This window comes from Bolinopsis microptera, chromosome 10 (assembly GCF_026151205.1).
Source record: "Bolinopsis microptera isolate Bmic1 chromosome 10, MBARI_Bmic_1.0, whole genome shotgun sequence".
In the NCBI taxonomy this organism is placed as follows: domain Eukaryota; kingdom Metazoa; phylum Ctenophora; class Tentaculata; order Lobata; family Bolinopsidae; genus Bolinopsis; species Bolinopsis microptera.
In genome coordinates this window covers 3,223,343-3,237,395 of record NC_087081.1, presented here as the reverse complement: position 1 = coordinate 3,237,395, position 14,053 = coordinate 3,223,343, and the positions used below count along the sequence as shown (strand labels likewise).

At 36.5% G+C, this 14,053-nt stretch overlaps 2 protein-coding genes across 2 annotated transcripts in view; one reads left to right on the top strand and one right to left on the bottom strand.

Moving 5' to 3' along the window:
• The window catches only part of LOC134821802 (hemicentin-1-like), an 88,789-nt gene that overhangs the window by 65,245 nt on the left and 9,491 nt on the right, over positions 1 to 14,053 (bottom strand). The gene's annotated exons all lie outside the window — the stretch shown is intronic.
• LOC134821842 (uncharacterized) lies at positions 1,650 to 2,963 on the top strand. The gene has a single exon (XM_063832653.1). The coding sequence runs from the start codon at positions 1,701 to 1,703 to the stop codon at positions 2,802 to 2,804; it is 1,104 nt and encodes a 367-aa protein (XP_063688723.1). The 5' UTR covers positions 1,650 to 1,700; the 3' UTR covers positions 2,805 to 2,963.

Here is a 14,053-nt window from a genome sequence, read left to right as displayed (position 1 = left end):
CGCTGAATTGTAATTAGTTATGAAACTCTAATATTGTGTGGTTAACCTTTTTCAGGTTCAGCCCTTTCCGCTAAGCTATTCCTAATTAATAAAATATGTCGAGATTTACTGAACTCCAACTTCAAATATTGATGATTTTAGTATTCCCCAATCTAAAAATCTTCGAAGTTTTTCTGCAAAGCATTTTTATCCACGTTTCATGCAATTCGATCACTTTTGGCGGAAATTTTTTTTTTCAAATTTTCGAAATTTTTTTCAAGTCTCGAAAAAAATTTTTAAGTGAACAATTTTTGAAGTTTTTCTAAAAACTACATTTCTCCGTGTTACGAACGATTTCAATCATTTTGAGCCAATAAAAAAGTTTCACTTTTTTTGGTAATTAGCTAATTGGTAATTATCCAATTAGCTGATTATCCAACGTAAAAAGTTTTTCTCTTTGATGAGATGAACATCCTCGATTAATTTGCAACCTTCTACGACGTTCACAACTAAAGATAGTTGGCAAACCAGAAAGGTGGTAAGAAGGTGGTAAAAAGTGGTAAAAAGAGGTGTTTCCGTGAGATACAAAATTGGTGACAAGTCTAATTATGTTTGTAGGGGTCCTAACTACCATATTCCGTTGAGAAATCCTTGTGAACATTCAAATCCAACGGAACCCTTAAATCGACCACTTTTCCCCTTACTAAATACCCCAGAATGTTTTCCCAAGTGCCTCAAAGTGGTGCCTCAAGTGATGCGGATTGGTACCTCAAGTGAGTCAATTAGTGCCTCAGTGCCTCAAACTTTTTCCCAGGTGCCTCAAAGTTGTACCTCAATGCGTAACAAATTCGTCTCAAAAAATCAAAACATATTAAATAAAATCTTGAAAGACAAATTTCTAAACCAAATTAATTAAAACCGAATTTATTGCAAACTTTTTTTCAAAATATCGTACATTTTGGTTGAATATTTAGTTTCATGATTTTTATTTTATTCGTCATCCTGACTATAAAATATTACCAGTGGTTTCAGTATTCAAATTGGATTAAATTTTCAACATCAAAATATTATTTTCATTGTACATAATATATCAGGTAAATTTGAGGAATTACTTATTAGTAGCTCCATCACCTAACGAAATTAAACATCGCAGCGCGAACGATTTGAAATTTGGCCACATCGGGCACAAATTCCCAGTATCTTAAATCTTAATGATATAGGAGCTTGGTCATTATCCATTTCATTCTCACCAAAATATCTCATTGTAAATTTGATAAATTCTACCTATGTATCATAAATATTGTACCGTTTAGAATTAGTTTTGATTGTGAACAGCATGGAATCTTTCTCAAGTCGCAACTTTTATCAGATTAAATTTATGTTTAAATTCAATCGACCATTTTCATTGTATTTAACTAGTATCATTGGTAAATTGGTACGGTTGGTATTAGGTAAATACGCACAATAACGCACATGGAACAATTAGAAAACTAACCTCATAGCACTTGAGATCATTTTATTATTATCCTGATACTAATTAAATTTGAGTATTATCATTGTAATTATATAAATCAGTATTAAAACTTCAATATATTGTCCAAACGATTAACAATAAACCAGCTTTGTTTAAATCCAGTGCTGTTTCCTACTACTTAAGAGAGTGCCCCGGACCTCTCAACCTGTTAATCCCCATTTTCTGAAACTCATCCGATAGTCTGAAAATGGATCGTCAAGTAATCCTCCTGTTGACAATAGTTTGTTGTGCTAGTGCATCAATCGACCACAAACAGATAACCGGGCTGAATAAACTCCTGGGGCTCGGAGACAAAGCGTACGCTACCTGCAACATTGTCCTGTTCACTGAGCTGGTGCAGTACGAAGAAGCGAGCGCTAACTGCAAGAAATTCAACCTTGGTGCCGGATTAGGCGAAGAAGGAAGGCTGGCTACAGTTGATGACGAGGAAAAGAACCATGATCTGATGGCGCTTCTAGAAAAAGCTTACCCGATTGTAGATCAAGACGACAAATCACCTTGGACCAGCAAAAAGTGGGTGTGGTCTGGTCTCAGAAAGACAAAGAACAACGACGTCGTTGGGCTGAAGCGAGGAGACTACGATCCCTTGGATTGGGAATGGGCAGACGGATCACATCCACTTGACTTCCAAAGGTGGTTCAACTTTGATAACCGTAAGAAAGCACAGCCAGACCAATATTCTTTGAAATATGGCAAGAAGTCATCATCAGATAAGAAGTGCGATGAAAAACCCAGATGTTACCAGAACCAGATGAGGATCAACCACGATGGTTTGTGGGACGACACATTCAAACAACTGGAACATCCCTACGCCTGTGACTACCAGGGCAAATATGTCCTGTCCAAAGAACAGTTGAAATGGGTAGATGCTAAAGAGGCATGCGAAGAAGCAGGACTTCATCTTGCTAAAATCCGCAGCAACGAAGAGGTTGAGGAGATCTTGGCAGCCATGGTTCATTTCCTCGGCCCGGTCGAGGAACTAACGGAAGATAACGAATGGGTCGACACAAACTGGCTTTGGGTAGGAGGAAGTGATGCAGGAGAAGAGGGTACTTGGGTATGGACGGATGGAGAACTCGTGCTACCTGAAAAGGGTAGTGATTGGGTATTCCCCTGGCATGAGAAGAAGGGAAACGATAATGGGAGCAGAAAATTGCGGAAAAAGGGCGGACAGGATGCTCTTTCATTCTCCCGATGGGGAGAATTCGATGACTCTCACATTGACAACATGGAGACCATGCGCCCATTTGCTTGCCAGTGTCCAGAGGATGTGGGCTTGCACATTCATTAGTTAATTAACATGAAACATTTCGTGAATCCTCTTCGATATATCTATGAATCATTATTTTCTTAATAAGGGGATCAATTTTAGTATCAATAAAGATGAAACGGTTGAAAACATTATTATTAATTATATAATATTATATTATACATCATTTTAAAAAGGGCAGATCTCTGTTTCACTTTGTCTTGAAAATTTCAAAACTTAAAATTTTATGAAAGTAGTAAAGCGAAACGGGAATTCATTATAGCTAATTATTCAATTAATAGTTTTAACTTGCATATAATGAGGACATTACCGAGAGAAGCTACAGTTTAATTACAAAAAACTCAGAGCTGTGTCGATATTCTTGGACTATGGCCAAAGCATTTATAATACTATTTTATAAACTTATTTAATGCTTGTTTCAGAGCACCAGTATTTTACCAGGAGGGACGTCTAGGTACTAGGCATTTTCGTCACTAAGTGCATGAAGGGAACAGTGAACTCTGCATAAAGTTTGACTTCTGGTATCCATTATCCAGTTTGACTCGATATTATACTAACGGTCGATTTGTTTGGTTCCTTTATAATTGTAAGTTTGTATGATTCTGGCCGGCCAGGACCACCCAATTAGCTTCAAAGGTTTCAATCCGTGGCGTACGACCAATAAATTACAATTTGGCTACACGCCAATGAGTGAAACAGCCTGTAAAAGCTGGTTATAGCGTACAGATATTGACCAGCATCTGTTAGCTTATTTAAAGCGTATACAGGTATGAGTTAGTGTTTAGAAGGCTCAGCTCGAAGCATCATAGGTGTCAAGGCCATGTTATCAATGATAATATCATTATCATGTCGCTCTTGATCAAAGCACAACTCTTCTTAGCTGGTTATTTGTACAAAGATGAGTCCCTGAATGATAAAGACTAAAGAGGTTGGCTTAGTGCAGGATTACCACTATAATAAGATAATAGTAATATCCACAGTTTATCACTATATTTGACAGTGTTTTTTATCCTGGAGCTGATTTGCTACTTCCATTGTATCACAGTTTGTTTATTGTACACTTATGCAGCCGGGTAAAATAGCTCATTCAGGACTCAGGTCCCCTCAGGATATCAGTCAAAAGTGTCAAACTAAATAGGAGGGATATTTATTTTTAATCACGATGTGCAGCACACATGAACACTCAATAGTTTTCTCGCTATCGTCAACGCAGTTGTTATCAATAGATTTAAGTGTTTAGTGTCAATAAATGTGTGTCATGTTTCCGAACATGTTTTCCCAAAAAATTGTTGATATCTGATCCATGTATAAATATTTATAGATAAAAAGCTACGAAACTACAATCAGTGACACCTGCAGATGATAGAGTTTGGTTGTTTAATGGGCCTTGTCAAACTGCTTGTTAAATGTAAATGAAGGAGTTACCATGCAGTGTGACGTCAAGTCAATTACATTTACAGATTTACAACCAAAGCAAAAGGAAGTAAAGCAATCGCTCTCATCTTAAAGATATTCATAACATATAAATACCCTAGATACTTGAATAGTAATAAGTGAATATGGAAGTCGTGAGAATAAACAAAATATTAGATGCCTGTTTAAAAAGCCACGCTCTGGTATTGGAAGTGAGTTTTTTCAATATTTACGTCGATTTAACATTTATTTTCCCAGTCAATGTCCTAAGTTCCCAGACTCATTTTCAAGTCCAATAAATACCTTATTCATTCATTCGATCTCTATGCAGTATGCTCTTCAAACGTTTTGGCAAGCGCGACAAATATTTGCTTCCAGAGAAATATTAATTTTTCAAAATTAGTGAATTGTTTCAAACGATAAAATTCCACAGAAATGCGAGCAATATTGTTTATTTCTCCTCAGTGTTAATTTAGTAGTTGATAATAATCAATATTATGCAATTAAGCCTTACAAATACAATAGTTATAACTTTACTCCCTCAAATATAAATTACTTTTTTCTTAGATTAAATCCATGCAGTACAGTCTCTTAACACCTGCAGAATTTACAGGGTTTATTTATTCATAGCTTGTGATTGCTTAAATTAACATTTCCTTGCATGAGTTGACATACTGCATACAGTATCTCCCTCTGGCCTCTACCTGGGGATCCCCGACTATTATGTTCATATAAAACAATATAGATTCGGCGGAATGACAGACTGAGCGCCACCCAGTAATATCTCCCTCTGATCTTTACAACGCAGTTTTTGGGATGATAGATTTATCGTAAAATAACTGCGTTGTACAGAGGGTCACTGATTAGTCGCTTTAAAATCAGCTCTAACATAGGAGCTATTTGCATTGCAGAGATGACAAGAGACATAATTGACAATTAATCATGATCTTAAAGCTAAAATAACATCATATTTTGAACGAAGTGAATAAAATGCCAGAACGCTATTTCGTTCAAACTAATAAGGATACAAATTGAAAATGTTGACTCCAAGTAAAAGGGGATGAAACATTTTTCCGAAAAACCGCTAGTAATATTATAAATTATGCAGTAAACGCGTTGTACAAAAGCGTGTTATGAAGGGGAATACTGCATATTCCACGCAGCACGTCCTCTTAATTCGTAATTAATTGCTGTATGTTTTTAGGTTCTTTTGCGATAGTCAAAACGCGACAACTAGCGCTGGATGGCGACAACTAGCGCTATCCAGCGCTAGTTGTCGCCATCCAGCGCTAGTTGTCGCTATCCAGCGCTGGATAACGCTGGCCAGCGCAAAATATATTTGTTCGATAATTGTCGCTATCCAGCGCTAGTTGTCGCTATCCAGCGCAAGTTGTCGCCATCCAGCGCTAGTTGTCGCTATCCAGCGCTAGTTGTCGCTGGCTATGCGACACTGTCGCACGCGATAGTTTGCGATGGCCAGCGCAACTGGCCATCGCAGAAAACAGTTCGATAACTAGCGCTGGCCATCGCAGAAAACAGTTCGATAACTACCTAGCGCTGGCCAGCGCTGGATAGCGACAACTAGCGCTGGATGGCGACAACTAGCGCTGGCCAGCGCTAGTTGTTGCTATCCAGCGCTATCCAGCGCTAGCCAGCACTATCCAGCGCTAACCAGCGCTAACCAGCGCAAAATATCAATTTTTGATAAATTTTCGATAAATTTTCGATAATTGTCGCGAAAAATAGCGCTGGATAGCGACAACTAGCGCTGGCCAGCGCTAAGCGATAGCCAGCGCTGGCCAGCGCTGGCCATCGATATCCAGCGCAAAATTTTTGCGCTATTACTCGTCAGCTAGCGCTGGCCAGCGCTAGCTGACGAGTAATATCGCAACTATATTGCGCTGGCCAGCGCTGACTGACGAGTAGTACTAATATCGAGCGTGCTAAATCACTCTACAGTCGATCTTCGAGATTGTTCTAAAAGGGCCCCCGATGGTTGTAACCAACTTCAATCGATGCAATGTATTTTCGAACGCTAATTCCGAATCAACCCCCATGACATAGGGTTAAAATGCTCTGATCCTGACGAGATATTGTCGAAAAACTGTATCGATCACGTGATATCACAATGCTGGCAAGCATAACCGTTGCCCTTATATTCACAACACTATGTACCCCCTATACTATTATATCCCCTTTATTGTTTTCCAGGCATTAAGACTCATCGAAAGTAGTTCAGCAGGTATATTTAAGTTCAAAACATTCTAATTCAATGTTAAAGATGACAGGAATAAGAAATAGTTATGTGGAGGTTTTTAAGAAATTTGCGCAAAATACGCGCCAGCATGTTATACGAAATAAGGTAAAAAACCCAAAATCGCCATATTCAGGTGCCTTAAAAACCATGTTAAAATCGAGTTAGAGATCTGAAACTTTGCAGAGCGTCTAGACCTTGTCCAAATCGACTGTAAAAAAAATTTCATGTTGCAGGAGTATCGGGAAGTGGGTTTTCTGGAACCCCTGTTTTACAACAGATTGTCGTGAAGCTATATATCACAATGCTGGCAAGCATTACCGTCGCCCTTATATTCACAATACTATTTACCCCCTATACTATTATATCCCCTTTATTGTTTTCCAGGCATTAAAACTCTTTCGAAAGTAGTTCAGCAGGTACATTTAAGTTCAAAACATTCTAATTCAATGTTAAAGATGACAGGAATAAGAAATAGTTATATGGAGGTTTTTAAGAAATTTTCGCAAAATTCGCGCCAGCATGTTATACGAAATTAGGTAAAAAACCCAAAATCGCCATATTCAGGTGCCTTAAAAACCATGTTAAAATTGAGTTAGAGATCTGAAACTTTGCAGGGCGTCTAGACCTTGTCCAAATCGACAGTGAAAAAAATTTCATGTTTCAGGAGTATCGGGAAGTGGGTTTTCTGGAACCCCTGTTTTACAACAGATTGTCGTGAAGATATATCACAATGCTGGCAAGCATAACCGTTGCCCTTATATTCACAACACTATGTACCCCCTATACTATTATATCCCCTTTATTGTTTTCCAGGCATTAAGACTCATCGAAAGTAGTTCAGCAGGTATATTTAAGTTCAAAACATTCTAATTCAATGTTAATGATGACAGGAATAAGAAATAGTTATGTGGAGGTTTTTAAGAAATTTGCGCAAAATACGCGCCAGCATGTTATACGAAATTAGGTAAAAAACCAAAAATCGCCATATTCAGGTGCCTTAAAAACCATGTTAAAATTGAGTTAGAGATCTGAAACTTTGCAGAGCGTCTAGACCTTGTCCAAATCGACTGTAAAAAAAATTTCATGTTGCAGGAGTATCGGGAAGTGGGTTTTCTGGAACCCCTGTTTTACAACAGATTGTCGTGAAGCTATATATATATATATGTATATATGTATAGACGCTTTTGCAGTAAATTGTAGCCTACATTTAAGTGTCCGTAGATTCAAAAGTATAAAAGATACAGTCATTTCGAACCACAGGTTTTGAAGATAATTTTTTATACTTTAGTTTACATTATATCGAAAAATAATTTATCGTCATCATCATCACTTGATGACGTCATCAATTTAAGTGTTTTTAAAACTTGATTTTTGACAAAATAACAACTTTTCAAATCGATTTTAAAGCATTAAGGAGTAATTTTATTCAAAATCTGAGGACATTTTCACCTTAGATAATTGTTCAAGCATTCTGAAAATCTACCGGAAAGTTTTCCTACCTTGCTCCTTCATAAAGATATTCGCTATTGAAGTTTGTGCTTTTTTGAAGAATAATTTTATAAAAACAATAATTTTTTGGGTTTTTTCTGTTTTCTGCGATGGCCAATCTAGTTGCGCTGGCCATCGCAAACTATCGCGTGCGACAGTGTCGCATAGCCAGCGACAACTAGCGCTGGATAGCGACAACTAGCGCTGGATGGCGACAACTAGCGCTGGATGGCGACAACTAGCGCTGGATAGCGACAATTATCGAACAAATATATTTTGCGCTGGCCAGCGTTATCCAGCGCTGGATAGCGACAACTAGCGCTGGATGGCGACAACTAGCGCTGGATAGCGCTAGTTGTCGCCATCCAGCGCTAGTTGTCGCGTTTTGACTATCGCAAAAGAACCGGTTTTTAATTAATTAATTAATTACTTTAGGTGAGATAATTTGTAATTAATTACTTTAGTTGAGATATCGATTGCACCTACTCGCGGTGACCCTGTCAACGATCTCTATTTCCGATTTCTAATACAATCGACCATACAGAAGCTCGATAGTAGTTAAGTAGTAAGTACTTAGCCCCTCCTGTGACTAATAGTATTATAATAATGAATAATAATAATATCAATATCAACGGGAACACTACAAATTTTGCCCCAGAATCCTATAGCTTTTGCTGTCCGATTTCGATTAGTCACTCATAAATCAATATAGTTCCATTCAGAAATATCACTTTCATTCTCAAGTCCTCGCAAAGAAATTGTAAAAATCTGAATGAACTCTGTAGCTAGGAGTTGTTTGGGACTTTTTCCCCAAAATCAAATTTGTATCATATTATTTGTTATCTGGTTACAATTTCAAAATTGTCTATAAAGCTGAATATGGAAAACGGCAAGGATCATCATATCATACTCAATACGTTTATCTGCATTCTGCACACTGTGTAATATATTATAAATAACGTATTTATTATTATATGGGCTAGGTTATTGGTTTGTCAGACTATATCAGACACATGTAATTTTGTAATGATCGTTCTAATTTCTAATTTCTATCATCAATGAAATGGTGGGGCGGTGATATGAGCTGGGGTGCATGCCAAGCTGTATAACTATTGATTTGTTAATATTATTAATATTAGCCTTGCTGAGATATATCAGATTGCCAAAGCTTTCTTTCATTTCGTTGAGTCCTCATCAGCATAGCCCTCGTACAGCAAATATATTATCATGGTTTCTTGGGATTCTCAGGTCCTTATCAAGTATTATTAATACCTTCTTATTAGTAATAATAATACTATTAATTATAATAATACTATTAACAATAATAATACTATTAATTAACTATAACAGTATCGCCATTTCCGGTCAGATTGCAACATATTACCGGGAGAGTGGACTATAAGTAAAGTTTAAAATTTGTGCATGTCCCCTCCTGGCCCGGCACTGTAGTTGAAGTCACAAAGTGAGACTAAGTTAATTAAAATACACATTAAAATCAATCCAATCTTTATACCTGACCACTTTCATTCGTTTCTACGGTCAAAAATCCGTTTAGTAAAATATATTCGATAGAAATACTAATATAATCAAAATAAATCCCAACCCCCTGTTTGAGATCAGTGCACTATTATAATAGTGGACCCCAAGCGAATTCTATAATCTTATCATTGACATTAAGTTCATAGCTGGTGCTATTAAACTTGCGGTTCTCTTTACTGAGTTGACAAAATAAAATGATACCATTTATTAAACTTGATGAATCCCCATTTTCCAGGAAACTGGTATATGTCTGGTAACATCGATAGAAGCATTAATAGTATAACTATCAACTTATCAACAACTGATAACACGAGTAAAGATCACCATTTTACCATCATTAAATTCATAAGCTTCACTTGCTGCAGCCGGCAGCGGGGATGATCATTCTCCCAAGCATTGCTAAACTTTATTTTGTTTTTCAACGGCTAGAAAACATAACAAAATAGCGATTTGTGAGAAATCAAAAATTAATAGGGACTTGAAGTTGAAATTTGGTATGCATAAATTCGACACGTAGTGACACAATGTGATGAAGAGATTTTAGCAACTGCTCCTTCATAATATTTTGTATCATTTCTCAAAAAAGTCACACTTTCTGTGGTACACCCTGTATATATAGTCCCATAAACTTACGTAGGATACTATGCGCTTCTAATTTTTTCCGTTCACCCTTTTTATTTATAAAAAGGCAATAGTGAAAGGTTACGAATGGACGTTTTTGCAGAAAAACGTGGATTTTGGAGAACGTTGTAGGTGGGTTAAAATATGTCGTCGGTACGTACTTCCGTTAGTAACCATGTCAACTAGCGTGCAGTGCAGCGCGCGAGTATTGCTTGCGGAGATATGATGTATATAGCTAGCCTGTCAATGAATGCGCGGCGCGACTGTATTTTAATGTATAATATGTAGTATATACTATATAGTATTAGGTAATAAGCCCAATTTATGTAGGTGGCATGCGTAGTATAGTGTACTGATGTGTATCAATATTATTATTATGAAGTGAGCTGATTGGATTATATTTATAGTTATAGTGAATGGAAATCTAGCGTCCGCCAAAACGAAACAACGGGCGCAATTCTTGTTACTAGGGGGTGCACCATAAAAATAAACTTGCTCGGATTTAAAAATTTGTTGTACCATTGTTTTCTAGAGACTGTGAGAATTTTCACAATACCAAATAATTGTCATACCTTTTTGGAAAGATCAGTGAGTTTCGCCTAGGTGCCATATTCGATGGTGCGCGGCTTTTGGAGCAAAATTAGCTGCGTAATTTGACCAAATTTGACCAAATTCGTTGATTTTTGTCGTATTATTTGTATATATCTTCAGTTCCTTGAATGAGATCATTCTGAAAATTGGCGACGACCTTCCAATAGGGCTTTCACGACTGTCCGAAAAATTTGGTGGATATCGGAGTTGATGTAGTGATCAAAATGGGGCAAAATACGCTGCTTTTAGCTGTAACATAATGTCTGATGGTTGGATATGCTTTAAACTTTTCGGACACTTTCCTTGTAAGTCTATGAGATAAGCTTACCAATTTTTGTTGCAATCAGAGGTCGGGAAGGATACCTAATATCTATTTGTTTGAAGAAAATTGTGCTGGCCGAAATTAGCGCTAAAAAAACATCCTACAGTCGGCACGCGCGGCTCACTGTCGATGGCGCACTACCTATTGTTACTGTAATATTGGTTTGCCAAAATGCAGCTTCAATTTCTGGGCCGGGTAACCACAGCCTGTTACGGGGATTATTTGGGAATATCTGCTCGAACATTAAAATAATAAAACCCATATGTTGTTGTTGTTTTTAAAAAAGTATTCTTTACCGCTGAATCAATTTAAAGTAGTCTAAAGATTTAATTAAGCGATTCACGTCTAAATTTATCAAAAACTGCTCACATAAGATTAATAGGGAACTGTTTTGGACATTTTTAATATGAACTGGTTGCTAGATCATTTTAACGCGTTAAAAACGATGGTGTAATCGGTATTACATATGTATTTAGTGAACTAGCAGGAACCCGTCTAACCCTTAATAATATAAGTGGTGTCAAGACTCGAGAGACTAAATAAATTATTACCTATTTAATTCGCGTTTTTGACAACACTTGGGGGTCCAAATTTTTGGCACTAACATTTTTATTTCTTGGCCTATTTTTTTATTTTTTCATGCTGATTTGAAGACTATTTATACATTTGACCCAGTCAAAAAAGTTTCACGGTTTTTGCGAAAAGTCGTGTTAAAGTTGATGCCGTGGTGTCAGTAAAATGGTACGGATATATATCGTCTCGCTTTATATAAAGTAAGATTGTCACGGTCAAAATTGCAAAAAACTAGAAAAACTGCGTGTTTTTGCGTATAAACTTTTTGTAGGTTTATCAAATCAACTTGAAACTATTCAGGAAGGTGCTACTTAATTAATTTGTAATGAGTTACGCTAATAATTATGCATTAAACCTTGCTATAGTGGAAATTTAATTTCGAAGAAAATAAATTTCCTCTGTGCCCTGTCCACAGCTCACACTGAGACTTAATTTAAAAGAAGTTAGATAGTAGTTCAGCAAGCTGGGTAATCAGATATAAAAACCTGTCGTATCACTCATCCACTTATAAAAAGTCTCATCCAAAATGATTTTTCACCTCTAATACGCTCATATATTAACACCTTTAGAGCGTTTGTATTCGTCAACGTGTTCAGTTATGGGAGCATTTTAGCACAGGGCTGCTTTTAAGCTACAAGAAAAAATAATCTTAGCCGAGAATTGAATTTTTACAATTATAAAGCTGTTATAGAATTTCTCGGGATATCTCACTTTGTTTGTGATTGGTTGATTTGCTGGTTAAAGGTGCTTTGAAGGAAAGCAGTTAAAAGTTTACAATGCAATCGACTTTGCTTTGTAGTAAAATCTTTAACTTTTGCTGACAAAAATCAATACTTTTAGGGTGCTAAACTTCGAGGGTCACCATGATTGGTTACCCTCAATCTTACCAACCTCTAACTATCTTCTAGTGACTATTCTTATTGTTTATAATGGGTTGGTTAGCTGGTAAAGTAGTAAGTTTTGGGTGGTTTGAAGGAAAGTACATAGTTACATTGCCATCGTAATTGCTTTGCAGTAAAATTGAACCAAGGTAACTGCAGTAGCAAAGCATATAATTTTGAAATAAGTTGATAGTGTCATTAGATGATACTCATTTCTTTTAGTCTTTATCAGGGAAAAAAATTGCGAAGAATTGTCGATTTAAAAATTGGGATTTATTGCTAGAAAATTATAATTCATAGGTATTTGAGCAATTAAAAATTGCAGCATTATTCACATTTAGTTCAGAGTAAATCAAAGCAACCAGGTAATAAATTGACATTTCGAAAGATTACATCATTTTATATTACTAAATTATAGTTTTACAGTAAAACGCCGATTAATTACTGCGGAGTTTTGGGAAAGGAAATAGCCGCGGTAAATCGGGGTTTGCGGTAAATCGGGGTTTGCGGTAAATCGGGGTTTTGCTTGCTCACTGTGAGCAGCAGTGAGCAGCAGTGAGCAGCAGTGAGCAGCAGTGAGCAGCAGTTTCTTTGCACTTTGCCCCTCCTGTGTATGTTAAGCCCTATTTGGGAGAAAGGAAATTGCCGCGGTAAATCGGGGTTTGCGTTAAATCAGGGCGCGTTAAATCGGGGTTTTACTGTATCAAGAATATAGTGAATTTATTTATTTAATTAGTCACTCTGTTTGTAAAATCCCAGTACATAGTGTAAAACTTTGGGATCAATTTGCAATTTTAAAGTATGTAGGACTAGGACACGCAGTCGATATCAGAAAAGTGAACACTACCCGCGTTTGATTGATTGATTGATTGAGGAGCACTACCCGAAGGCATTACTCGGCACTAACGCCTTAAAATCTTTAATTACAATCAAATATAAATATATGCACACAATGTATAAAATATTAATAATGTATAAAGTATGATTATGCTATTAGCAAATTTAAATAGTACTATTAAACATTTTTGAATAACTCTTATCTCTTGACATAAATTTAGAACAGCGACACAGGGTCTGAAGAATGCGCGGTGATATTTTTATCTTTTAAAAGTTGTAAATGACAGTGAAATTGCGCGGTATCGATAGCATTGTAAAAAAAATGCTCGAAGATAGTCATATTTCGTTATGAGGTTAAAGTTTTGTTGCTCGTTATTATGATCAACGTATGTTGTACCAAATTATTTAAATTTCTAAAAATACGAAATTTGAGTTGTTCCAGTCCTTGTCATCCGGGTTAAGTGCTTGTGCAGTAAGCACATGCTTGCTGACTGTAGACTTGAATGAATTTAGGAATTTGTCTTGTAGGCAAGTGGTGACGTATTTTATGTCCTTGTTAATAATGTTGACTGTTTTGTTATATAACTTAGGCCCAATGTAAGAAATGCTCTTGTCTGAATTACATAAACGGTTAAATGGTACTGCAAAGAACTCAGGTTCTCTTCTAGGTGCGTTTAAGTTTGAAACAGTGAACATTCTTATAATATTTGGTGGTGCAGTGTTAGAATAAACTTTGTGCATTAAGCAT